The sequence below is a fragment of the Gopherus evgoodei genome, chromosome 9 (assembly GCF_007399415.2).
Source record: "Gopherus evgoodei ecotype Sinaloan lineage chromosome 9, rGopEvg1_v1.p, whole genome shotgun sequence".
NCBI classification, from domain to species: Eukaryota; Metazoa; Chordata; order Testudines; family Testudinidae; genus Gopherus; species Gopherus evgoodei.
The window spans coordinates 88,020,845-88,046,485 of NC_044330.1; the positions used below are offsets into that span (position 1 = coordinate 88,020,845).

The following is a 25,641-nucleotide window of genomic DNA, read 5'->3' on the forward strand; positions in this document are numbered from 1 at the left end:
CTCCCCCTGTACAGCAAGCAGGAGTCTCTGGGAGCAGCTTCAAGGCAGAGGGCAGGAGCAGCACATGGCAGTGGGGGGAGGGACAGCTGCTGCACAGGGAACTTAGGGGAGTGGGGAGCTGATGGGGGGGCTGCTGGTCCACCCTGGTTCCAACCACCCACCAGCTAGCTGCAACGGGCTGCTCATCCTGCAAGCAGTGGACAAAACAGGCAGCTGCCAAACCACCTTAAAAGCGAGTATTTCACAACTTTAAACGAGCATGTTACCTAATTGATCAACAACTTAACATCGAAACAATGTTAACCGGGAGGACTTTAAGTGAGGAGTTCCTATACCAGTCACTTACTATCACGCCTCCTTGCTGAACAAGCCAAAATGTTACTGGGATGAGTTTTAATTCTGTGATGTGTTTCTCTGGCTGTACAAGAGGGAAGGAGGGAGGATAGTCCTCACAATCAGATGACAAAGAGGATAGGATGGATAGGATCAAAGAGGAATTGTCTCAAACCTTGGTCTATCCCTCGAACCAGAACTTATTAACATTTAGGGAACATTGTGTTCCCCCCTTTTTTTTCCTCCTCCCCCATTTCCATGGGCCTCTGCATTTTCTGGTTCCCGCTAGCGAAATATCAGTGCTGAGTTAAGAATATCAACATTAGGGATGGGCTTGAACTAGTATCCCAGTTCTGAACACCTATGAACATGCTAGCGGTTCAGCATCTGGATTCAGATTTTCCATGTGCCCCTGTGCTGATCTAAAATCCAGATCCAAACATCCCTGAATTTTAAGGTGTTTGAAATCCTAGTCCCTAATTTTGCAGTCTCTTTCTGTCTGGGTCCACATACTCATGAAATATTGGGAGTTCTACATGAAAACTGTTAAATAAACAGTGATTTCAAAGAAAAGCTTTTGGAGGTTGCCTTAATTGTCAGGGTTTTCTTCCCTGTTCTAGCCCAGTAGCAGGCATACATTGTGGCAGTAATAGTAGTGGAGATTTTCAATTATGGCTTTCAACAAGCATTGTTACACTATTAATTAGTGGGAGGCTGCTGCGGCTCTAATGGGCTCTCAAGACGAGATAAACATCGGCTGTGTTTAATCTTCTTTTTATTCAATCTTAGCTGGATTTTGTTAAGCAAAGGCAGGAAACAATAGAATCAGAAACATTTAATATTCCAGTGGGACTTGCTTTCCCCTTCCATATCAGGCCTCACCTGGAAACCCTTCTCTCCCTAACTTCTGCCCTTCTGTGGGCTGTTTAGTTTGGAGGTGTTCTGGAAGGGACAGATTTCCCTAGAGAGAGAGGGACACCCTTTTTCTACCCAGCTTGTACCCCTTGTTTTCCCCTTAGGCCTCTACATTTATTTCGGTGATTTTCTTTGAACAGAGGATGGGTTATCGTTGCTCCTATATCAGTCAGCAGGATCTCTGTTGCTGGGCCACATGAACTGCTCTTTCCCCACGGCTGAGCAGCATACACAGTACCACTGCATTGCTGTGAGCCCAGGGAATGAGCAATCAACCTTCGAATCAGACCCAGATGTGTTAGCATGGGAGCACTTTATTCCCACCAGGGTCACCAATCTCTCCCTTCTCATCCCGTCCCTCCACTACCCAGTATGTGCATTGTGAAATAATCAGGCCATGTCTGCATCAAAGTCTTTCATCTCAAATGGTTTCTCCTCCACCACTGTGTTTTAGAAATGGAATTTTTGCCCTGTGCTGTTACTGTTTCCTTTCATCATAAATATTGATAACCCAGTGAGGGATTAAATCGCGGTTGATGGGGTTTTTTTTTTGGATTTTTTTTTTTTTACTTTTGCTATGGTAACTCTAGAGCATTTTCTTTAGTGCTTCCAATTTTTTTGTCAAGAAATCTTCTCTCTTGCTTTCTGTGGCTGCTGCTTTTCTTTATAAAATGTTCTCTTGTTGAGCAGTTAGGTAGGTTTCTGATACAGGGAGAATGCAAGTGTCACGTTGTCATTGAGCTGATTCTCCTTGTAATATCATTTTGCCTTTAGTGCTTTCCATCCCAAAGGACCCCAGAAGCACAGACTGTCTGTATCTGCCAAGAACCACCTGCATAGCCAGACATTTCTCTGCAGGAATCGAAACAGTCTTTGGCACCAAAATCCCAGGCCTCTACCTCCTGGGCTAAAGGAGAGCTCGTTCAGTTGGGAGTTATAAATCTGGGGCAGCCAATAGAGAGAGAGGTTGTTGTAAATACTAAGCTGGTGAAATATACCCCACTTCCGAGGTGGTTGCATTTTAGAAGAGGACAGCAGCCAGCTCACAGCAAGGAGTTGGAAAGGAAAGTCCTGGACAAGGATCCAGAGGGAAGCCTCTGCTCTTGCAAATCAGTCTATATGGTATTTTAACACCTATGCAGAGCAGACAGGATCTGTGGTTTTAATGTCTCCACTCCTTCCAAACCTGAAACTTTGCTCCACAGCTGGAAACCATTTTATCTCAGCTAAGGCTGCTAGCAGTGGATAATTTGGGGTTATGAAAGAGGTAGGGAAACTAGATGTCCTTCTGATGTCTGTATTCCACTTTAAATGGCTCAATCCCAGACTGCAGCGGCATTTGTGTGTTTTGTCAGAGCTTTGTCCCTGAAGCAGTTGTGCGAAGGGTAAGGGAACAGCTATGAAATTATTACTCATCGGTGCACCCTACTTCTGAGGTTTCTCTGATGTGGTTTGGTTTTGGAGGAGCTTGAAATTTAGCTTTTGTGAACGGTGGTTTATCTTTGAGTAAGTTAGTGTAGCAATTGCATCTTGCTGCAGTAGCTGAGGAGACGGATTTGTGATGGAATTAATGATATACTTGTAAATATTTTCTGATTTCTGGTTGCTCTGTTTCTTCTGAGCAGGAATCTCTTCACCTGCTTTATTAATAGCAATTGGAGATTTAAAAAATTTAGTAAACGTTCATCCCAAAGGACTTGACACATGGTCTGTAGGACAATCATTTCACTCCCTATTAACATGCAGCCACCTCTGGAGTGGGTTACAGCAGCTACTTAATAGCTCATAATAAAACTTCAGGGAAGAATTGAAGAAAACAATATCCAGTTGAAATTACCAGAGGATTTTAGAGCACAGAACTGGCATTTGGATAGCCAGAGGTTCTTTAACCATTAGCAGTCAGGGCGTCCTGTTTTTTAAATTGGGGCTGGTTGAAAATTTTCAGTTGGAACTGGGTCTTTTTATGCAAAATGAATCTTTGGCTAAATAATTTTTTGGAAAAAGTTTCTTCTTTCCATGGAAAATTATTATTATTTTTTTTAATCACAAAAACAGATGCCTGAAAATCACAATATTCCAATTCAGGTGTGCTGCCACAATGCCCCATGGGAGTTGAAGTTCAGTTGCTTCATGGGACCATTCTTCTCCAAAGCCAGACTTCATCTCCCATCAGATGTAATGGGCCATCTGTAAAATGGGGATAAACCTTGCTTTGTCTATCTAGGCTGTAAACTCTTCAGAGCAGCAACTGTCTGTTCCTATGTATCTGTACAGTGCCCAGCACAAAATAGGACCTGATCTTGACTAGAGACTCTAGGCTCTATTGGAAGATAAAGAATATACAGCAATATCTGTTATCCTTTGCAATTTTAACCAAGGTGTTTTTTTTGCCAATAGGTCCCTTGAAGTCCGCTATTTCACCTATGGAATCCTCTTTGGATGTGGCAGTTCCTTTGCTTTCCAGCCCTCCCTGGTCATCCTCGGCCACTACTTCAAACACCGTCTAGGCTTGGCGAATGGCATCGTGGCCGGAGGGAGCTGCCTCTTCTCAATGTCCCTTCCCTTCTTTTTGAAAACAATCGGGAGCACCATCGGGCTAGCTCACACTTTCCAAGTTCTCAGCGCCTTTATGTTCATCCAGATTCTCTTGTCTCTGACTTTCCGGCCCATCTTGCCACCATCTTGTGACTCGCACCACAATAGGCAAGATAAACTGGCCAGCCGGAACATGAAACAGCAGTGTGGGTCTCAGATGCGGAAGTATTTCAACATGAGGGTTTTCCGGAGACAGACGTACCGAATTTGGGCGTTTGGGATTGCGACAGCCGTCCTGGGATACTTTGTACCTTACGTGCATCTGGTGAGAATGTTTTAGGGGAGATAGAGGTGACTGCATGAGGGGCAGGAGGGGGGAATTCTTTGTATCTCTGTCTTTTTGCTGCAGATCTCATCCTCAAATGTAGGCCCTTGCCCCACCCCACATCTTGGCTGTGCTCTGAGTGCTGTTGATGGGCTCCAGTAGGAGTCTTATCTCCAGTACTCAGCAAGAGGGAGAATCATCACAATGTGTGGGAGATGCAAGGAGGTGAGGGGAGAGACTAAGGATATGGCTACTTCCTAGAGATTCTAAGGTGGTGGGTGCCAGGCTGAAGGACCATTTCACAGCTCAGACAGGTAGCTCGAGAGCCCCCTGAGCTATGAACAATCACACCCAAGCATGTTTCCAGCTAAAAAGTCCCATTGATTAAAGTGCTGTGATTGCATGTAGTGCTTCACAAAGCCTCTGACGGTACATGGCCCCTGCTTCCGCTCCACTGTAGGGAACTCCTAGTAGATAGCTCAGAATGGAGCAGGAGCTCAGGCCTAGGGAGCTATGGGGAGGCATTATGGGTGAGAAGAGTCGGCACAGGGAGGCTTCAGGCAAGAAATGGGTTTTTATAGAGGAGTGGGAGGATGCTTGGCACATATGATGATTTTTCAAACGTGAGAGGGATGGACCACGCTGAGAACAGGGAGGTGAGAGGTAAAGGAGGACACAGGTTGAGAGGAAAACAGGAATGGCTGGAGCTGCAGAGAGTCTTGATGACAAGAGGGTGGAGTGCACTGCAGAAGCTTCTCTTTGAACAGAAATAGCGAGAGGCAAGTGCCAGCTTTGGGGGTGTGTCACTAATAGAGCATTCTGATTGGCTGAGCCTCCCCATGGACTTCATCTGTATAGTAAGTTGTGGCAGGTAGGACAATTACTGCATGCCACTGAAGTAGACTTCGGAGGTGTGAGGCTGAGGGACTTTAACCCCTTGAGTGCCTAGGTTAGAGCACTTGCTGCAGTTTATGAGAATAGGTTACCAAACCGACCCATCTGGCTCATGCAGAGAACCACGTAATGCATAACTTAGGGCCGTGCTGTTGCGTTCGTGGAATTGAAGCCATAACAAGCGGTGAGGGAAATAGGTCTGTGCAGTTACTGGACATTACCGATAAGGTGGGCGATGGTGGTAGCCTTTACGTAAGGGCTGCCATTCTGCCCTACAGTGGCTCTAGCATTATGCAGTCATTCTCTAATACCAATTAATGCCTTGAGAGGAATTTTATACATGGTTATAATTAGTACCCAGAAATAGACATTCCTCTTAAAGATTCCTGTTTTAATGTTTGACAGTCCCAGCAAGTCCATTTTCGGTGTGTATAATTAATAAGTTTATTGAGGGTTAATGTCCTTCTTTTCCTCCCTGAACCCTAGATAAAGTATGTGGAAGAGGAGTTTAAGGAAAAGGAAAAGGAATGGATTCTCTTGGTTTGCCTTGGAGCCACATCAGGGCTTGGGCGCTTGGTTTCTGGCCGGATTGGTGACTGCATTCCTGGACTGAAAAAGATTTTCTTGCAGGTATGCTATGCCTAATCCTCACAAAAATGCATGCTAAGAATGACAGTTTTACACCATGGAATGATTTGTCCATACAAATATCTGTACTCTGCACTTAGCACCTTTCATCCAGGGATCTCAGAGTGATTTACAAACAATTAACCCTCCCAACACCTCGAGAGGTAGAGAAATATTATTAAATCAATTTTACAGAAGAGTCAGTTGAGGCATAGAGAAGTTATGTGATTTACCCAAGATCTTGCAGCACCTCTCTGACAGAGCTAGGACTAGAACTCAGGAAGTCCTGACTCCTAGTGTCTTTCCCTGACCACTAGACACACTGCCTTCCTCTCTGGATTTTATGTGCACACCATTGACATCACGTGGCTGATCTATCAGATAGCTCTTCTCAAGGCTTCGTAAAAGGTCCTTCTCAAGGTTTGGGTGTAGTTGCTCTTCAAGGAAAAACTGAGGATCCCATGGCATCATTGGGTTGACAGTAGGGGGTAATACTGGTGTCCTATTCTGTATTCCTTATCATAATTTAAAAACCCAACAACTCTGGTTCTGATAGTGAAGGGCTTGTCTACGTGTGGCAATGTGCACAACAGGGGTGTGATTGCTAAAGCACATTAACATGCTGAGCACTAATTGGTCTGTGTAGCCCCTGCTGGTGCTCACTTAAGGTCCTTGCAGCTCTTTAAAGTGGTACTTTCAGCACGGTCTCTGACCCAATTAGTGCACAACACGTTCGTGCGCTTTAGAAATCACACCCAATAGTGTGCATTACCGCACTGTGGAGGCAAGCCTCGTGACTGACTGTGAGCTGCTGCCTTCATGGTACCTAGCTGTGTTTTGGGGATAACTAGAGTATGAGAGGCCCTACACAAAACTATATTCTCCTCTCTCTTTCAGTGTCAAATTCAGCCCTGGTACAAGAGGAGCAACTCCCCTGGCTTCAAAGGAATTGCTCCCACTTATACTAGGGCAGAATCGAGCCCTTCTAAGCAGCCTGGGCTAGAGTCACAAAATAAGTTAGGTGCCTACATCCCAGAAACAGGCCCAAATGGGATTGACAAAACCCCCGCTCAGGTGCTGCTGAACCCTATAGGCACCTAAACTCACTTGGCATCTCAAATTTTGCAGTAAAAGTGCCCCGAGCACTTATATTTTTGCCTCTGCATATGCGTGTTGCAGCCCTAAGTCCCAGAGCAATGCACAGACTGGGGAGAGATAGGCATTCCTCCATATGCAGAGCCCAATCCGGTGCACATGCACAGAGACCTTCTACCAGATCAGGCCCTGTAGACAAGCTTGCACAAAACTGCTGGGAAAATGGGGGAAGAGGAGAAGGACCCCCTTCTAAACTTCTGTGCCCAGTGGTTAGAGTACTCACCTGGGATGTGGGAAATGCTGGTTCAAGTCACCCCTCTGTCTAAAGGGAGGAAGGACTTTGAACAGGGATCTTCCATCTCTCAGGTGAGTGCCCTAGCCAATGGGCTGAAAGTTATAAGGGGGGGGCCTCCTCCCTCCCCCAGTTTCTTGCAAAAACAGTGTAGGCAAAAACACCAAAAGAAGATTTGTAGCTGAAAATCCTAAGTAGAGAGAGGTGCCTCCCTGTAGTCTGAATTTAGGCACTAACTCCCTGAGGGGGGCAGGGCTTAGGCTACATCCTTTGCCTTGGTACCTCCCATTGGCTCACTTAGGTGGAAAGCCACCTAGCTTACTGGCTTTTGAGAATCCCATTCCTAGGAGCCTAACTCAGGCTTTGTGAATCCCAGTGATATTCTAGGCACCTAAAAGTTAGGCAGATTAATGCTGAGTGTAGCACCGTCTACACTCCTTTGCAAATCTAGCCTCACATGTAATGTCAGGTAGATCTACAATGTGGGGCTAAAACACCTTTATTCCTTATTGCCCTAGTATAGGTGTGTTGCCTCATTTCTATTAGGGCTTTAGCTTTTGGAGAAAGAAAATCTGAGTAATATTCCTGCCTTGTATTTCTATAGTTTAGGAAGGAAAGGAAATACTAGTGTTTTATCTTTCAAACTAGATAGCTTTACCAAGACTAGAGGCTTGCACGCAGTTCCAAGAACCAGGAGGTCTAAATATTTATTCTTGCAACTGTGGCAAAGATACTACAGGCTGTAAAAAGGTAACCAAATACAATAGGCAGTAATTGCACCCTTTTAAAGTCACCTTAATGAGGGCCTATGTATTGTGTAACTTTATTAACACTTAATAGGTTTGCTAATATGCTGGGCTTTTCTTCTCCTGCAAGCTTTTTTTTCTCTTCATTATTTCCACGAACTGTTCATTCTCCGTAGTTAGGTGTTCTCTTTAGGTTTCTGGGCCATGTTACCTCAAGCATGTGGCATATGGGAGGCAAAGTCAGAGCCTAGGGCCAGATTTTCTAAGGTATTTCGACTCCTCCTACTGGCATTTTCAAAAGCGCCTACGTGAGTCAGGTAACTTGCATAGATTTCAATGAAGTTAGGTGCTGAATCTGCTTTGGTGCTTTTGCAAATTCTGTGAGGTGCCTACCTGCATTTTTAAAGTGCCTAAATGCCTTTGGAAATCTGGCCTTGTTGGATAAATAGTCAGTGTTCCAAGGCACAGGGCAGGTGGGATGCCTGGAAGCAACATGTCAAGGTTAGGAGAGTGGCAAGCGATTGAGCAATTCAGTTGGAAGCAAATATCTGGGGCAGTCAAGAAGATGTGGCCATTCCAGAGAGTGTGTGGGGTCGGGAAGAGAGACAGGTTGCTTATTGGATGTAGTACTTGGCAAGGTCAGTCCAGACACTTGTAGCCAGAAGGCTGGGGAGCTGGCAATGGGTTCCTGAATTATTTGCATAATTTCTCCAACAAGCACTTTTCTCTTAGAAGGAAATGCTCTCAAGTCACCAAGGAAACTACAGACTGGGACTGTGGGGAATAATATTCTGCCTCTAATGTCCCTGCTGCCCTTGGACTTGCATTAGGAAGGCATGATTTTGTCATCTGTCACAGTTATCTTAATGATGTCTATACTTTGCTCCTTCAGGTTGCCTCCTTTATGCTTCTGGGCCTCATGTGCATGATGATCCCTCAGTGCCAAGCGTTTGAGGGGGTCATTGTTGTCTGCCTCTTTCTTGGACTTTGTGATGGATTCTTTATAACCATCATGGCCCCCATAGCCTTTGAACTGGTTGGACCCATGCAAGCTTCTCAAGCCATTGGCTATCTCCTGGGACTTATGGCCATTCCAATGACAGCTGGCCCACCAATAGCAGGTCAGTAACCATCAGAACGTAGGGCCCTAGGATTTAGTTAGAATTCTTTCTTAAGTTTTTTGCATTAAATTATTGGAAGGGTGATGTGTTGTTTAGAGGAGTAGGGTTGTCACCTTCATCTGTTCTCCTATTGTGTGATGCAGTTTCTTACATTTATTTGATCCTGTATCCATTTTGACTTTGGCTGAAATACATCTACAATTAGCCCTTTTTTCCATTATTTGACTGCCAGCAGTTTTCCTTTCCGGCAGCTGAATAATTGAAAAAATGAGCAGAGGATGATTCGTTTTCAAGGCAATTTAGTCAAATTTTTCAGCACGATGAATAACAAAATTGCCCAGAGCTAGTGAACATTCCAGTTACCTGGCAGAGAGCTGGACTTACAGTTATGTAGGTGCCACTTATGATCTGCTCTCATATGAAATTTAGGGTTGGAGTTTTGCCTGATCAGCAAAGGATAAGGCCCTAAACTGAGTCAAATCTAAAGACATATGCATGGGCCCTGATCCTGGAAAGACTTGGACACATATTTAAGCATGGGAGTAGCCTCAAAGTTCTTAAAATTTGAATGTGTATGTAAAACCTCTGCGGGACAGGCCCTTGAACAAGAAGAGCATCTGCAGTTGCACTAGCTAAGCTAAAAAATTAAGGTTGTCAATCCGTAGACAACTGGGCACAAACTGATCACCAGCTGTTTTCAGGAAGAAACTCTGGCTGTTGCAGAATTATAAGCTTTACAGCACTATTCATCAGAAGCATCCTGAACTGGGTCTATCACACACAGGATTAGGTGTCTTTCATTTATACAATTCCTATGTAGGAAGATTCCCAGCAGCCCCTTCCTAGTGAGTTTCCAACAGCCCTAGAAAGATGATGGCAGTAAATGCATCAATCTCAGAAGCATGGCCATCTTAGAACTCACTGAACTAATAGAAGTGTACAGTTATGCCTGGGTTTGGAGGGATTCATTTATAATTGGTACATGTCAGTAGCTGTTCATTTCTTCCCTAACCAAAAAACTAACTAAAACATGCATCAGCAAACCTAATATTACAAAGGAAGGAAGTTAAGAATGAACCAATTGCACTTATAGATTGCCGTTACCCTCTTTGCTTGTCATAATTGTTTGACAATCAAGTATTTAAGAAATTTATCTGAAATGTCTGATTATTAAATACCTTGATTTTGCTTTTGGGGTGAATCTGAGATTATACAGTCAACTCTGATTTAAATAATTCACATTTGAGATCCCGATTCTTAAATTTCTTAGTATGAAAATGCCATTCTGATACAAATGTTTACATACCAGTTGGGAACTAAACATCGATATTGTTCCATGCTTTAAATATCAAATCCTTCTAAGTCTAATTTATGATGGAGTTGGAGAGAGACTAAGTTGTCTCCTCTTTTGATTTAAGAAGCTTAGATTAGCCATCATACTGAAGCAACAACCAGTGTCGTCCTTCTGTTTTTCAGGATACCTCCATGATTATTTTGGGAATTACTACCTAGCCTTTTACTTAGCTGGAGTTCCCCCAATTATTGGGGGCTTGGTCCTCTCTGTTGTTCCTCTGATCCATCAAAGAATGCTCAAGAAGCAGCAGATGGATTCTGGCAAAGACAAGATGTTGGTTTCAGAGATTGTCATGAACGGTGAGCTTCTTCCAGGCTGTCCTGCCACTGAGGCGCACGTATAAAGCCTTTCCCCATGCAGCCATCCACCCCCAGACACACACAAACACGCTATCACCACCAGCATCTTCTCGCTTGACTGAGCACAGGCCCTTTTCTAAAAGGAGCAGTACCCTCCCAGATTGCAGATGAGCAGCACCAAATACGTAAAGAAGAGAGTTTTCCTAGTTCCAAGCATGAGCTAACGGAGCTGTTTTTCAGGATGTTTTGATTTGAAAGTTGTCTTTCACCAGCACTTTTCTAAAGAGAATTCTCACTAGAACTCTAACTCTGTTCCCCTCTCCCAATTTTCTGTTTCTCACAGCAATGGTTTACAGTTAATTGAATGCCTTTAAAACAGGCTGTATGTGGAGCTTGTTAACCCGTTTGATTTTAGTTTCAGATCCATCCCATCACACAATGGTGTCAGTGCTGCTTGGATGATGCCTTGGAGTGGGATTCCATTCCATGCCACCTCAGTTTAATCTGCAATTAACAAATTTTCAGACTGTTTTTTGATCCCATGTGAAGGCAAAAGAATTCCAGTGGGGGTAATCTTTGTATCTTTTGTGAGAGTGCTCTCTCTCTCCTTGTCCTTCAAAGAATCTATCTTTGAAGCTGTCAGCATGCTTTTATGGACCATCAGTTAATCTCGATAGTATGGTCTGCCAGTAGAGTCGAATTCCTGCTATTCATCCCTTGCTGTCCCATGTTAATGTACACCAAGAAGGGAACAGCCCCTTGCTATCTAATCTTCTACCCAAATTGGCTGAGGACAGTGAAGGTAAGTTAATGCATTGGCTACTTCAGATGTGAGTTTCAGTGGTCTCAACACTCCTGTCTTTCCATCTGTTCTTGGAGTATGCTGCATTGCAGTGGAAGAATGCTTCTGACCACTTGCTGTGACTCGGTGAATCACTGGTCTCCACCAAAGGTTTAGGGCTGTGGGTCACTGCAGGAAAAAGAGAAGGGGCTGATAAAACAGAAAGGCAGAAAAGGAAATAAAAAAAGAATGATTGGCTTTGCGCAGCTACTATGAATGACCAGCTCTATACATTCAGATTTACTGCTCTGAAAGCCAGGAATCTGTTCCATTTCCCAGTGGCTCAATCTGTCATTCACCTCAGATTTCTTGACCAGTAACTAAATGAGTATGCTTCCAAACCATCCATTGAGAGGTGAAGTAATGGGGGCTATTTTAGGATTGTGCTGTAATCATTAAAATACTAAATTTGGAAGGCAACAAAATTACTAGCATTGAATCCTCCAAGAGGAACAGTTAGTCGGAGCTGAGTCCTGATGTTTACACAAGTCAGCATTGGCCTGAGCCATTCCAGTTGGTTAATTCCTCTTTTAGTATTATTTTTTTAATTAAGTTGCAGTATGTGAGTTAGTTTTTGCTCAGAATTCTGAATCCCCTAGCGTACCTGCAGGGCTATCAAAACATGTGCCATGTGAGCAGAAAGGTAATGCACTGCCGTGCAGATGAGCTCACACGTACCTGTTCTGTATTACTGAACAATAATCAACATGTCAGTGTTACAAGAGCTGTGGGAAAAGACCAAACATATTTTAAAAACCACCTGGCTCCTTTTTAAAACTAAGAAATAGTCTGCTGCAGTATTTAACTGTGTGCTCATGCAGGAGCCCTGCAGTGGACCAGAGTGAGAGATCAGTTTGGGAGGGGCGGGGATTGTGCAGATGCCGGCAGTTGAGCTGGCTGGGTGTCCTAAGTGATTTGCATTGTGAGAGAGAAGCATTCTCTCTTAGTGCCACTGATGCAATATGTGGCTTTTATTCTCTGAACATTTGTGTGCTGCAAATGTCTCTGTGCTTGATGTAGGAAGAATAGGGTCAGCTATCCAGCTGGATCGTTGCAAATCAAAATCGCCTGCAAGGCCTTGGTGACCTCTGCCCTCCTATGAGCCAGCAGAGAGAGAGCAAGTTCGGCAGAAATAGAGACCTCTGGGGTTGCACTGAATCTAGTTCATAGAATCAAAGACCAGTACATCTTGATCTCGGAGAGAAACCACAATAAAAATAAATACAGCAGAAGTGAATTCACGGCATAGAATGAAGGCAAAACTCAGCACTGCACAGAAGCTAGTTATCACCAGGGCAGGAGTGGCAAATACAATATAGGGCTGAAGAGAAAGGGAGCTTCCCTAGCTCCATTTTTATGAAACCAGTAAGCTGCTTGTTAACCAAAAGAAATGAGGTTCCCTGCGGATCTACCTCCAGTGGGAGCCCTGAATATCTAATAGGAAATCTGAGTCACAGATGATTTTTCTAGGTTTCTATATTGGTGATCAGTCAGTAGAGAGGGATATTGTTGGCCAAAAACAGAGAAATCGGGTCCTAGATGTGAAGTGATCATACATCTACAGACTTTTTTTTTTTACAAGCCATGAACTTAAAAAAAACCTACCATTAAGAATGTTACAGGAAAAATTTTACAGATGGACATACTGTGGTAACCTTTCTTTATTCTCATCGTGAATGAAGAGGTCTGTAACCTTAAGACAAAACATAGACTTATCTCCAGTCCGTGCCTACAAGTCCTGTTAACGTTCGCCTTGGTGGGAGTTTGGCATATGGATTGTGGGCTCAGTATGCCCCTTTTGCTTTAACAGCATTGCCTGTATAAGCTAAGATCTTGTGTTCTGATCTTTTGTAAATTTCAGTCCTTGTAATATCTGGAGAACTAAATGATATTTTGTAGCACTTACAACTTAACCCAAACAAGATGTGTGTCTTTTTTCCCCCGTCCTCAAAAGATATGCGTGCTTTTCTGTCACCTTATTTACTGTTATTCGATTCACATGGTCTAACATATGAAGCAAATTTTCTAAACTGGTTTCTTATTTTGTGATGTGTATGCCGGGAAGCAAGCGACACAGCAAGACTGGGCACATATCAGAGCCTGGGGAGATTGCGTCACCAGGATAGATGCTTGATGAACAGGCTTGTACTTTATATTAGTACCTTGATATGGGCCAGACTGTGATGCCCTTGTTCTACTAATAGTCCCATCGACTTCAGTGGGATTTCACACTGGGATTTTTTTTATTCCATTGAAATCAAAGGGACCATTGGCAGAGTAAGAGCGTCACAGTCTGACCATAAATCTCTTACGAGAAAAGGCAAAGAGGACTTTGCATTGCAAATCTCTTCATGTCTTGGGATGGGGGGGAGGTGGTGTATGTATGTCCTGTGGGGGGGGGTGTCTTATTGGGGTGTGTTGTGCGCGTGCGATGTCTCTATGTTAGCTGAGGGTTTTTTTAGCTTATTCTCAATTTTGGGGCTTTGCTGTGAAGAGGTGGAAGGGGGTTTAATTTAAAAAAGAGGAAATAACTGACTTGTAATAGTACAAGCAGTGCTGTCTCAACACCAGCTCTGAAACAGTAAACAGATGCATGTCAGGGTTCATAACTAATTGACTACACATACTGATATAAAACAATAAGGCACTCTGTGTTGTCTGCAGATTAATTCTAAATAGTAATACTTTTCTAACTCCTAGGAGACCAATTACAGATAAGTCCAGAATTGTCTCAGAATTACATGCCCCAATACTCTTCTTACCTTAAAGATCTCCCATTGAGCAATAATCCACTTTCTGAAAACTTTCAAAGCACGTGGGTTCTTATGTGCTAGAATATAACAGCATCATGAAATTATGATCCATGTCTTTAAAAAGGTTTTAGCTTTCTGTATCATCAGAGGTAGCTAGCGTTCTCTGCAAAGTAGATGGGGAGTGCCATAGTAAAGGTAAACAAACTTAGTTTATCTAGATTTAGAGGGAAAGGGTGGGGGTTAGCAAACAGTAGTCTAACCTCAACATCTTTTCTGATTGTAGGCGTACTTTTAATCAATAATTAAGGGACCAAATTCTTCTACAGGAGAGATGTTTATTTGAAAAATTAGGGCAAAATTCTCTCTCATGATCCGTACATTGAAGCTAGACTCTGATATTTGGTGCTTTGAACAAAACAGATGCGGGTAAGGAAAGCCAAACATTGGAGCAGCCTTATGCCGGATAGATGCAGGAAGAGACTTTTGCTTTTAACTGTAAAATAAGCCGCTCTCTTATAGTTTAGTAAATTGCTTACATAATTATTGCACACTATTGGTATGCAGTAGAGATGAGGCTGAACATCTGAGTGATGTTAACCTTGTAACAATTGCATTAAATTCCCAGAAATTCCCTGCCCTTGCTTTGTGCCCATTGGGAGTCCACTGTTGCAAAGCCAAACTATGACTGCAAGCAGCTTCTCCAGTGTAGCCAAAATGAAGTGAGATGCATGGGTTGCTCTTCCTGGTGCATTATCTGGGGAGCTAATATGCTTGTGGTTCCTGCTAAGGACTAGGTTCTGAAATTCCTACTGGGACAGAATTCCTGTTTTGAAATCAAACTTGCCAGAGTAAAAACTATAGAATCATCCCCTGGAGTGCAGTGTGACTTGATCCTCTTGTTCAGGGTGAAGTTGTACTCCAGCTGACAGTGAAGACTTGATCCTTGCTTGTCCATTGCTCTGCAAAGCGTGGGAGCCCTATTTGTTTTTTCTCGTCAGTAGATAATTTAATAAAACTATCTTCTTTCTGAATCAAATCAAATATATGAATCGTGTGATATCAGTGTGAGAGCAGAGGCCACCACCATGACAGCTTGAAATGTCTGTTTCCTGTTGCATTTCATTTGGGGTGAGGCATTTGCTAGATGAAGCCTCTCTAGCACCAAAGCAGTGTTGACCTTGGAGTATTAAGTGATAGTGCACAGGCTGCAGTTAATGAAATTATCTTCTCTTTCAGCAATAAAACCATGGGAAAATCAAGCAAGGAGGGGATAGGCTAAACTGTGTGTCACAATAGAGTTAGCAGTGGATCCAGAGAGAGCTGAAGACAAATTTATAACCCTATATTACAGTATGTCAGAATAGGACATGTTGTAGGGACACACCAGTTAAGGAAATATTGGAGTTTCCATTCTAAACCTTTACCTGCAAGATGCTCAATGGCTGCTGCTAAAAACTTGGTACATAAGATTTAACTCCTGCCACTCTGGGAGAAGACAGGACAAGGTAGCAGGGATCAAAGGATCATGTTTTCTTCTAAAAATCTGTTTAAGTTTATATGAAAGTCAGAAAATGGGTGTGTGCGGGTGGGTGTTACCATTTGTCGGTGATCTGGCTGACCTGGGTATTTGCTGCACTCCATAATTGAAAAATAATTATTTTTTTAATTGATGTATCTCGAATAAGGTTGGGACTTTCTACATAAAAGAAACCATTTCATCATCAATGACGTTGAGGTTTTATGTTCAGTTTTTTTAAAGCTTCATTTACCCTAAACACACATTAAGAAATGAAATTCAATAATCTGCATTCTTAAAACTGCCTGTGGGTGTAATCTGTGGAAAACCATACAGACCATTTATATCCCATGTAAGAGTTTGAGCGTATGGAGTCTTTCAGAGGCCTTCTGTGCTGGGATGAATTTCATCTTCAATGCACACTGGTAGGCCAGAATGTCACTATTCAGTGATGACCTATTTCTTCAAGGAGTTTTTAGACCCATCTGTATTTCAGAGATGGCATGAACCCAGACTCAATGAAGGAGTCCAAGTTAAATACATACATACTTAATCTACCGTGAAGTAGTCAAATTCTGCTCTCAGTTACTATTGTGGTGTTACCAATGTAAAAGGAAGTCACTGGGGTTACATCATAATAACAGAGCAGAAAAAGACCTGATCTGTCTATCTCGATGAGTGCCTAGCACTAATGGTGCTGAGGACTGTCTGATTTCGGCATCAGTATCTTATACAAACCAGTCAAGCTGCCTGTGTTGTTGCCGCTCTGCATTATGCCTGACTTGGTCATAGAGAGCGTTGCCACTGAAGTGCCTCGGAATAACCATGAGCTGAGCCAAAACCTCTGAACTAGGAGATCGGAACTTCAGTTCCAGTTTATAATCTCTCTTGGGCAAAATCATAACATTAATTTAGGCAAAGTTATTAACAAACTAATTATTTGTATTGCATTGCTTGATTCTTAGCTTCACTACTTTTCATTGGGGCAGAATAACCTTTCCTCATCTCACTGGAAATGGAAAATATGAATGGGGTTAAAAGAGCTGAGGACATGCCCCAAACAAAGCAGTGCCTCGTGTCTTTTCCCCCATCCTCTCAGCATTCATTCACTAGAGCTGATGACCAATATTCCTCCCTAGAGAAAAACTAGCTTTCCGAAATGTCAAATTTTGTAATTTTAGGGCAACCCCTTCTAATTTCCAGCTGTCCTTTAACCTGCTGGAGGCTTTAGAAATATGCACTATACAAGTCATCCTTAAACATTCATCCAGCTGACAAGTCTGGGTAATACTAGCATTCTAAGGTTAAACACTAGTGGCTGTGGCTCTAATGCCTACTTGGTTCCTTTTTAATTTTTTTACATAGTTCCTTGGTTTTGACTTGGCAAAATTGCTTATTGGGTCCCTAAACCAACAGATCAGACAGCACTAGTTCATAACAATTAAACCATATGAGGCAGTTTCACACCATTTCCAGGGAAACCCTCTGAGAACTTGCTTACAGGGAACCTTCATTTATAAAGGAGAAAAATGGCAATCCCAAATTGTTCCAGTGCGTAACAGTGCAAACCTCCCGCTATAGTGACATTATTATGCAGTGGGGAAATGATCTGAGTATCAGAAGGTTCCACTCTAGTCAGCCAGAGCCTATAATATGGTTTGCATTCTGGCTCAGGATTTATTCATACATGGACATCCCAGCTCATCTTTGGGAGCAGAGCAGTGTTCTATATTTACTGAATCACTAGATTTTCCTCCTATTAATCATCATCGCTGGCATGACTTCCTGATGGCATTTGTGCACTTGAGACAGCAGGTGTCATTCTCCAGTGTGTGGCATCTTGTGGGGTCACATCTGTACCAAGTTGGTGTCAGATGTCGCTGTTTTCATTGAGTGCATATGTGCAAATGGCATCATGAGTCGCAAAGCAGTGGCCCCGGTGACTTTTGTTCTAGTGACATTGATATCGCCTCTGCACTTACTTTAGCAGAATGACCCCACATGACCATCTCGTTTTTGTAAATAATGTTGAAGTCGCTTTACTGTTGCCGCCATGTACTCTTAGTCTCCAAACAGCTGGAATACCGGGGACTCTAACCACACATTGTCCTGTTGTGTTGGAGATTTTGCAGCCTTCTAGTCAGGCTTATGAAACTGAATCATCTCTGAAATAAATGTTTTAAAAACGAAACTGTGCTGTTCGTTTACCGTTCAGTAACCTAATAGTAGCCTGCCAGCTCCATTTACCTCTTACACACATAGAGCTTTCCAAATCAACGTGCTTTTCCCTTCAAGAGTATACATCTGTTAAAACATTTGCATTACTGATTGCAAATTCAGCACCTAATGAACAGAATATGCTCAGTGTATGCACTCTAGTCCTTGTCAAATGCAAGAGGTACATATCAAACAAAAAACAACAACATGGTTTTAGTATGTGAAAAAATTGCTTTTGAATTATGTTTTCTATAGCTAAAGATTTTTTCATTTTATAATGTACCTTCTAAAGTTCATTCCCTTCGCTACTTTCAGTTCCAACTGCCAAGACAATCGGAAATGTAAAGCATTAAGCGTATTGTTGGTCTCTAGAGTTAGCCATTCTGTTTAGTAAGGAATGAAACGTTGTGTACAGTTTTTTTGGGGGGGGGGATTGCTTTTTAATAGATGTGCAGGCTGATTGTTTACTGAAGTCAGATTTCTGCTTGGATTTGACACACTCCACTTTTCATTGATCACAGACAGACTTCAAACTGTCTTTTTTGGTAGGATTTCCAGCCTTCCCTCAATCTGTGCATGAACTTTTGATCCTGAAATGGCTTTTCTTTCCAGAATGGTCTTTCTGGACTTTCAATGCATTTGGGTTTGTTGTTTTGTTGGCTTTTGAGCACATCAAATCAAATTGCCCTGTACTTTCCCAGCATATCCAATTTCAGCAGACCCAGGAATTTCACATAATGGAATTCATCAAAGCAGGAGGAGGGACTTTGCTTGGGAGATGTTGGGCAATTTGAAAACAATCCATTCTCCCCTCTTGAAATCCAGCCACCTGAGGCAACTCTGTGTGTGAACACCAGAGGCTGAGGTTTGAATTTATGCTGATGGGTAACAGATGAGTCTGGTCATTTTAAAGCTGAGTTTCCGAACCCATTATGAAGATCTTCATAATCCTATAATGAATGGTCCCCAGTGCCCTCCCTGTCAAATCTGTTTGTTTTAAAGGATGGTTTGGGTTATGTGCGTGGGAATGTCTTTCAGGCCCCAGTGAGGTGGTGGGAGATGAGCCCTTCAGCATCCCTGTAAGGCATTTTGGAGGCTGGATTCATTGCTTTAGCCAGCTTTCCATGCTGGTTTGCTGGTAAAACTTGCTTTGAGGGTGATGACCAGTAGTCCCCACCAGAAAGAGAGTGAATAAAATGCTTATTTGCCCTAGGTAGGCTTTACAAATCCTCCCATTTGTCCTCTGCTTGGAGCTCCAGCTCATCATCTGAAGGGTGTGGCCTGCCAGCTACTGAGCAGCCTCAGCACCTATTGAAATTGCTTCAGGTCAATGGAAGCAGAGGGCATTCAGCACTTAGACCCCAATTTGGCAGAGTTCTTAAGCATGTGCTTAAGTCCATCCCTATTTAGCAGAGCTCTTGTGTATGTTCTTAACTTAAAATTGAAGTCAATTCTGTCCAGTATAGCTATGTGTTCCTGAATTAGTGCTGAGCACTTTTGCTGAATGGGACTGGATTTTAAGCATATGCTTAACATAAAGCAAGTACTTAAGTGGTTTGTTGAATCAGAGCCATATAGTGGGTGATTAGTACTCAATAGAATCAGGCCCTTACGAGGCCAGAGTTTGATGTCTCCTCCAGATAAATGTTTTATATTCCCTGAAGTTTTGTACTTGGAAGTGAAGTATTTGGATGTGTTTAAAATATGATTGTCCTTTTCAGATGTGAACTTCTGTTTTTGATATAAAAAAGCACATTTTTGTAAATGTTTATTAATGTTTTAAGGACATGTAGAATTAAAAGAGAGAAAAAATTGACTGGGCTTTTGCTTTTTTTCTCTCCTTGCCATATTTCCCTTTCCTGCCTGATCTGCGCAAACAGCCTTTTTCTGCCTTCCCATAGATCCAGTGTCCCTGAGACAAACTGATTTCAAAACATGCCTGCATTCAGTTGTGGAATTTTCAAAGATAAGGAACTTCAGAGATTACAATATAACACAGCATTGATTTTCTAGACTCTTTCATACAAACTGAAACAACCCAAGGCACTTTGCAGAGGTAATTTAAAAAAAAAAATCCTATAGGAAACTTTTCAATCCCATTACATTTTCTAGGCTTTTAGAATGTCTCTGGAACTCCACGGTGGTTTCATCTCTACTAAATTCTGTAGCAGTTTTCTGGAGGGGCAGACTCATTAGCAGCATGGTTTTGGAGGTTATTTTTAACCTAGCCAGTTACTGGGCTCTGCTTTTGGCAGATTTCACACTGCATTTATCAAATACTGAACCATCCACACCAAAAAGAGGGTGGGGGTTGGGGGAACAGCGATTCATGGGGTTCTGGCTACTGGCCTTTCTGAATGTCTGGCTAAAGCATCCAACAATTGTGATCTGTTTTCCTCTATTAGTTGCCAGTGTTTCCTTGATTGCACATATTATTTCCTTGATCTGTATCCGTCTAGTCCTGTAGAGCACAGAACTGAAGCTCATACACTGTCTCTCTCAGCATACAGATTGCTGTACCCTTAAAGCTCTCTGTCCAGGGAAGATGTGGGCTGCTTCCACTCCCTTTTGCACAGGCTGAGTGGTGCAAAGGGAATGGAACAGGCCAGAGAATTTACTCCCCTGACTACCTTTCAGAGGGATTTTTGTTGCAGGTTCTCCAAACCCTTTACACAGTTAGTTGATTTAAGCCTTGCAACAGCCCTGTTTCATATATAGTTCAGCTGCAGAGAGATTAAAGCGTACATGCTGAAAAGGATTCACTCACTGTCAGTGCTAAAATTCCTGAATACTCAACTTGAGCACCTATACACTCAGGCATCTATTATGAATGGATTCTTTTAAAAACATAGACCCGTAACTATGTGACACACCAAGTCCATGGCAGAGCTGACAGGCTCCAGGCATCCTGCACTAATGGCTAAAAGTTCTGCTTCATGATTTACGTGCTGTCGGAGAAAAACTCAGTTCTCGCTTTTTGTTTTGGTGCAGCAAAATCAAATACTTTATTATTTCTCCAGCAATTGCAATAGAGGGAGGGAGTGCCCTAGGACACAGGGTTGCCCCAGTCCTGGACAGGTCTCTCAACAGATAAACAATTACAGCAAGCATTTATACCTTTGTTACAGACAATAACAAGCAATAATACAGACAATAATAAGCAACAACTACATTTTGTTTATACATAGGCCATCCTGCTATCTTATTTTTCTCACTTCTGGAAGGCACCAGTCTACATATTTGGTTATTAGTGCAAGGTCGTGACAACTTCTCACACAGTTCTTTTCCACTCGCCTCACACTATCCTCGCTTCTACAAGTCTCACGTCATTAGGGTTACAGCTGGCCTAACTCTTGCTAACAAACTGACATGCATTAAGATCCCCTACAAATCCTTGTCAATTCTTTCCCTTCTTCCACAGTGCTAAATCATTGATGAAGAATGGAGAGAGAACCTTTTAGTGCTAGGCAGTGGCAAAAGGACTGAGAATTGTTGCAGAAGTCAAGCTGGGTAGGAGCCACTCTTCTGGCCATTACTTCTGTGTACCCTGCCACTTCCGCTGATGATTAGGTGGATAAGATATGAGAATTCCTTTCTCCAACTCTACCCACACCATACCACCGGCTCCCCCTGCTGGCACGACTGCAAGTTTGCTTGCATGATCTCTGGAAAATTCAAACATGGTGGAGATACAAGGCCAAGGTAATGAAGCAATGTATATAATAGTGTCCACACTAGCGTTTCCTCTTTCCACAGCTTTAATTGTGTGAGAGCTAAACATTTGCCAGCAGAATAACCCAGAGTAGAGCAAGTCTGACCAGCGTGGGGAGGAGGAAATCCTTGTAGAAGCCACAATTACAAGTAAGAAAGATAATGTTACCAGTTAAGAGCTGTATGCAAATGCTCTAGCAACACCACCACTGTGTTTCTGGATTGGGTTGAAGAATTAAGGTAGTGCAAGTGGCCTATGTCCAAATCCACTCTTGTCATTTTAAGAACACCACTTAGTAAACGTGTCCCATCTCACTACATGTGAGGTAGTGCTCTTTTTCTTTGTTGGCATTAATGACTTATGGTAATGCCTCCCAAGGGCTAGCATCATTGTGTTGGGTGGGGTGAGAGAGTGTGTCTGAATTACCTCCTGCCACAAACCAGATTATAGGGGTGATTAAACATAGTAGAAGCTGTAGTGGACTGATATAGCAACAGCAGAACATTACATTTGTATGATGCTTGAAATTAATCTTTGAAAAGAAATATAGTAACATGGTAATTATTCTGCTGAGTCCTGTGTTTTAATTGGCTGCAGGTGAGAGCTGGTACACAGTTTAGCACTAACAGAAATCTTCATCAGAGAGCTCAAACTGGTCATTTTTTAATCTTGCACCCATGAAAACCCACCAGTTTGGGATGAGTTTTTGCATATCCATAGATCAAAAGAAGTTGCAGGAGGAGGGAGAGGTAAATGTAGCTTCAAAGGGAATCTCATAGATAAGACAATCAAAACTAGCCTTTACCTAGGACTCTGTTGTGCAGGTTCCGGGGGGAAAACAAGATGCCCTAATTGGTTAACTTTGTTTTCAATTTCTCTGAATGGAAACACTGTGAATGCACTGTCATTTCATTTAATAAGCACAGTCCTCATTCTGGCTATGAGGAGGCTGCAGAGAAAGAAAAGTTAGCCACAAGCTGGGCGCTTGTATATTTTACTCCCCATTTTTTGCACACAGTTAACGCCTCTGGGGGAGACAACAACAAGGTTTTTTCTGGGTGTGGTATGTGCACACACATTTGTGGACGCAACTTCTATCTCTTCCTGAAAATTTAGCCCCCTGCATAATCTATAGACAGTGATGAGCTACTGCCATCTTAACAACTGGTTCCCTATAAAAAGTTCTGATTTAAGGTATGTGCCACAGTATGTATTTTTTGTACCAATAGGATTACCATACATCCATATTTTCCCAGATGTATGGTTTTAAAAATTTTAAAAATTCATCCTGGATGGTGATTGAAGAACCAAAAAGCCTGACATGTCTAGGAAAATACAGATGTATGTTAACCCCACCTTAAGTTCTTTTTTAAAAAGATGGGCCTGAACTAGAAATGAGCTCTGTTTCACATGCGTGGGTCCTAGGTGCTCCCTAACCCCCACATTGAAGCACAGGGCCGCCTCCAGGCCACAGCGCGCCAAGCGCGTGCTTGGGGCAGCACGCCACAGGGGGCGCTCTGCCGCTTGCTGGAAGGGCAGCAGGTGGCTCTGGTGGACCTCCCGCAGGTGTGGCTACGGATGGTCTGCTGGTCCTGCGGCTCCGGTGGACCTCCCGCAGACACGCCTGCAGCAGCTCCACCAGAGCCGTGGGACCATCAGACCCGCCGCAGAAATGCCTACGGCAGGTCCACCGAAGCCACGGGGCCAGCTGACCATCCGCAGAAACGCCTGCGGGAGGTCCACCGGAACCACGGGACTGGTGAGCGGCAGAGCGCCCCCTGTGGCGTGCGGCTGTGCTTGGGGCGGCGAAATTGCTAGAGCCAGCCCTGTTGAAGCAGATGTGCAGGGTTGGGAACTGCAGGGCACCAGTGGACGTGGGGCTGGTTGCAGACGGGTGTGGGGCAGGGCTGGCTGGAGGCAGAGCAGGGGGTGCAGGGCTGGCTGGAGATGGGTATATGGGGCTGGCTGGCTGGCTTTGCGGAGGGCCGCGGGGGGGGGGTGTCAGTGGTTGGGTGGAGACAGGGTCAGTGGGGGCAGGAGGTGCAGGGCTGGCTGCAGGCAGGGCAGAGGGTGCAGCAGGGGTTGGCTGGAGACGGGCTGGCTGGGGGCAGGGTGGCAGGTCCTCTCAGGTAAGGTGACCAGACGTCCCAATTTTATCAGGACTGTCCCTATATTTGCTTGTTTGTCCCAGTTCCCGACCACTGTTAGGTCAGGACACTGGACAAACAAGCAAAGGCTTCGGAGCCCAGGTCTCGCGCCCTCCCCCGCCCCGACTCCGCCCCCTTCTTCCCCCATTGGCTCCCTCCCCAAATCCCCATTCCCCTCACTGCCCCATTGGCTCTCTCCCCAAATCCCCGCCTCTTTCCCAGCCCGCCGTACCTAGGGGACACACGGTAGCGCGGGGTGAGGCCGGCCTGGCCCCGAGCAGGCAGGACTCGGGCGCGGTACCTGGAGGGAGAGTAGGGGGCGGCCCGCGGGGCCAGGCGGCGGCTGTTCTCCCCACCTGGGCAGCGGGACTCGGGAGCCGCCGCTGCTGCAGCTCCCACTGCCGCGGGGGGAGGAAGCGGCCGCTGCGGCTCTGGCGCCCACGAAGCCCCCGTGTCCGGGCCTGCTGCGGGGACCCAGCAGCGCGCAATCCCGGGGCCGAGGCATCGGCAGCCCAGCCCCGTTCGTTCCCCTGCGGGACCCGAGTGGGCTGGGGCCGCCCGCGGGATTGCACCAGCTGGGCAGCCGGCCCAGACGCGACTGGCCAGGGGCTGGGCGCAGCGTGCGCGCTGCTGGGTCCCCGCGGCAGGCCCGGACACGGAGGCTTCGTGGGCGCCAGAGCCGCAGCCGCCGAGCGTGGCCAGCGGCAGCTTCCTCCCCCCGCGGCAGTGGGAGCTGCAGCAGCGGCTGCTCCCGACTCCCGCCGCCCAGGTGGGGAGAACAGCCGCCGCCTGGCCCCGCGGGCTGCCCCCTACTCTCCCTTCAGCTACCGCGCCCGAGTCCTGCCTGCTCGGGGCCAGGCCGGACTCACGCTCACCCCGGCCCCGCTCCCCTGAGTCTCCCGGCCTCCCTCCAGCGCTGGCGGAGGGAGGAGGAATCGGGGTTGGGGGATTTTTTGCTCTGCCTTCGCCCCGCCCCCCTCCGCTTCCGATAGTTAAGCTGGGTGATCCGGTCACCAGGGGAGAGCGGCTGGGAGCAGCCGGGGACCCCAGTGACCAGGGCCAGGCGGTGGCCCACATGGCTCCTGCAGCGCAGCGCCCCCCCGCGGCTTGAGGAGGAATTACATCACTTCCTGGCCGGAGCCCATCAAAGCTGCAGCGCTTCCTCCTTGCAGGGAAGTGAGTAAACAACCAGTTCTAAAACTGCTTCCAAATTTAACAGCCGGGCCACGTGAACTGGTGCGAACCTTCTTCAGCTCACCACTGTCTCTAGAGTTTCTTTGGTGACTATTTTTTTAGCATCCCCGTACATCCATTATCTACTGGGTCCTCTTTTAAGGCTATATACATAGAGCAATAGCTACCCAGACACTTTGAGGGGATTACACATCTCACCATTAGGCAACAGTTTGCCCTGTTAATGCCCAGCAGTGAACAGGCATAGGGCACTGACAAAATAAAGACCAGGTGAGAATTCTGTGGAAGTGCAATGACTTCAATCATCAAAGCTAGCAGCTGGAGAGGTGTTAACCGCAGGGCATAGTGCCAATGATGTAGTTTATAATCCTTTCAGCTCAGCCCTGAACATAACCTGGATCACAGTCGCTGCACAATGCAGATCATATTAATGTATTTTGTTACTGTTACGGTAATGCGCCACAGCCATGACAGCCAGAGCTAACCCTGTTACTTACCCTTAAGCAGATCTGAGCAGGGCCTTGACGAGGAAAACCTCGAGATGCTCATACGCTAAACAAAAAGGTAGTAGCTAGAGGCCAGTAGTCATTTATTTGCCTGTTTATAGAACAAGGTGTGTTGTAAGGATTCCCCAACTCACAGTATAAAGCACTTTGCACAAGCCCGTTTCCATCTGAGGCAGGCAGAGTTATATTACCATTTCCACACTATGGTCTTGGGTTTAA

At 44.7% G+C, this 25,641-nt stretch overlaps 1 protein-coding gene across 2 annotated transcripts in view; it reads left to right on the top strand.

The window, feature by feature from the left end:
- The window catches only part of SLC16A2 (solute carrier family 16 member 2), a 111,652-nt gene extending 89,695 nt beyond the window's left edge, over window positions 1–21,957 (top strand). Inside the window, exons 3-7 of one of the 2 annotated variants that reach the window (XM_030575485.1) lie at window positions 3,646–4,108; window positions 5,489–5,632; window positions 8,655–8,883; window positions 10,360–10,536; window positions 21,285–21,957. In XM_030575485.1, coding sequence (XP_030431345.1) covers window positions 3,646–4,108; window positions 5,489–5,632; window positions 8,655–8,883; window positions 10,360–10,536; window positions 21,285–21,298 — 1,027 coding nt within the window. In that variant the 3' untranslated portion in view covers window positions 21,299–21,957. Of the gene's footprint in view, window positions 1–3,645; window positions 4,109–5,488; window positions 5,633–8,654; window positions 8,884–10,359; window positions 19,680–21,284 lie in introns of those variants that run through there. The other variant, XM_030575484.1, reaches the window with a different exon arrangement.
- The last annotated feature ends 3,684 nt before the right edge of the window (window positions 21,958–25,641 follow it).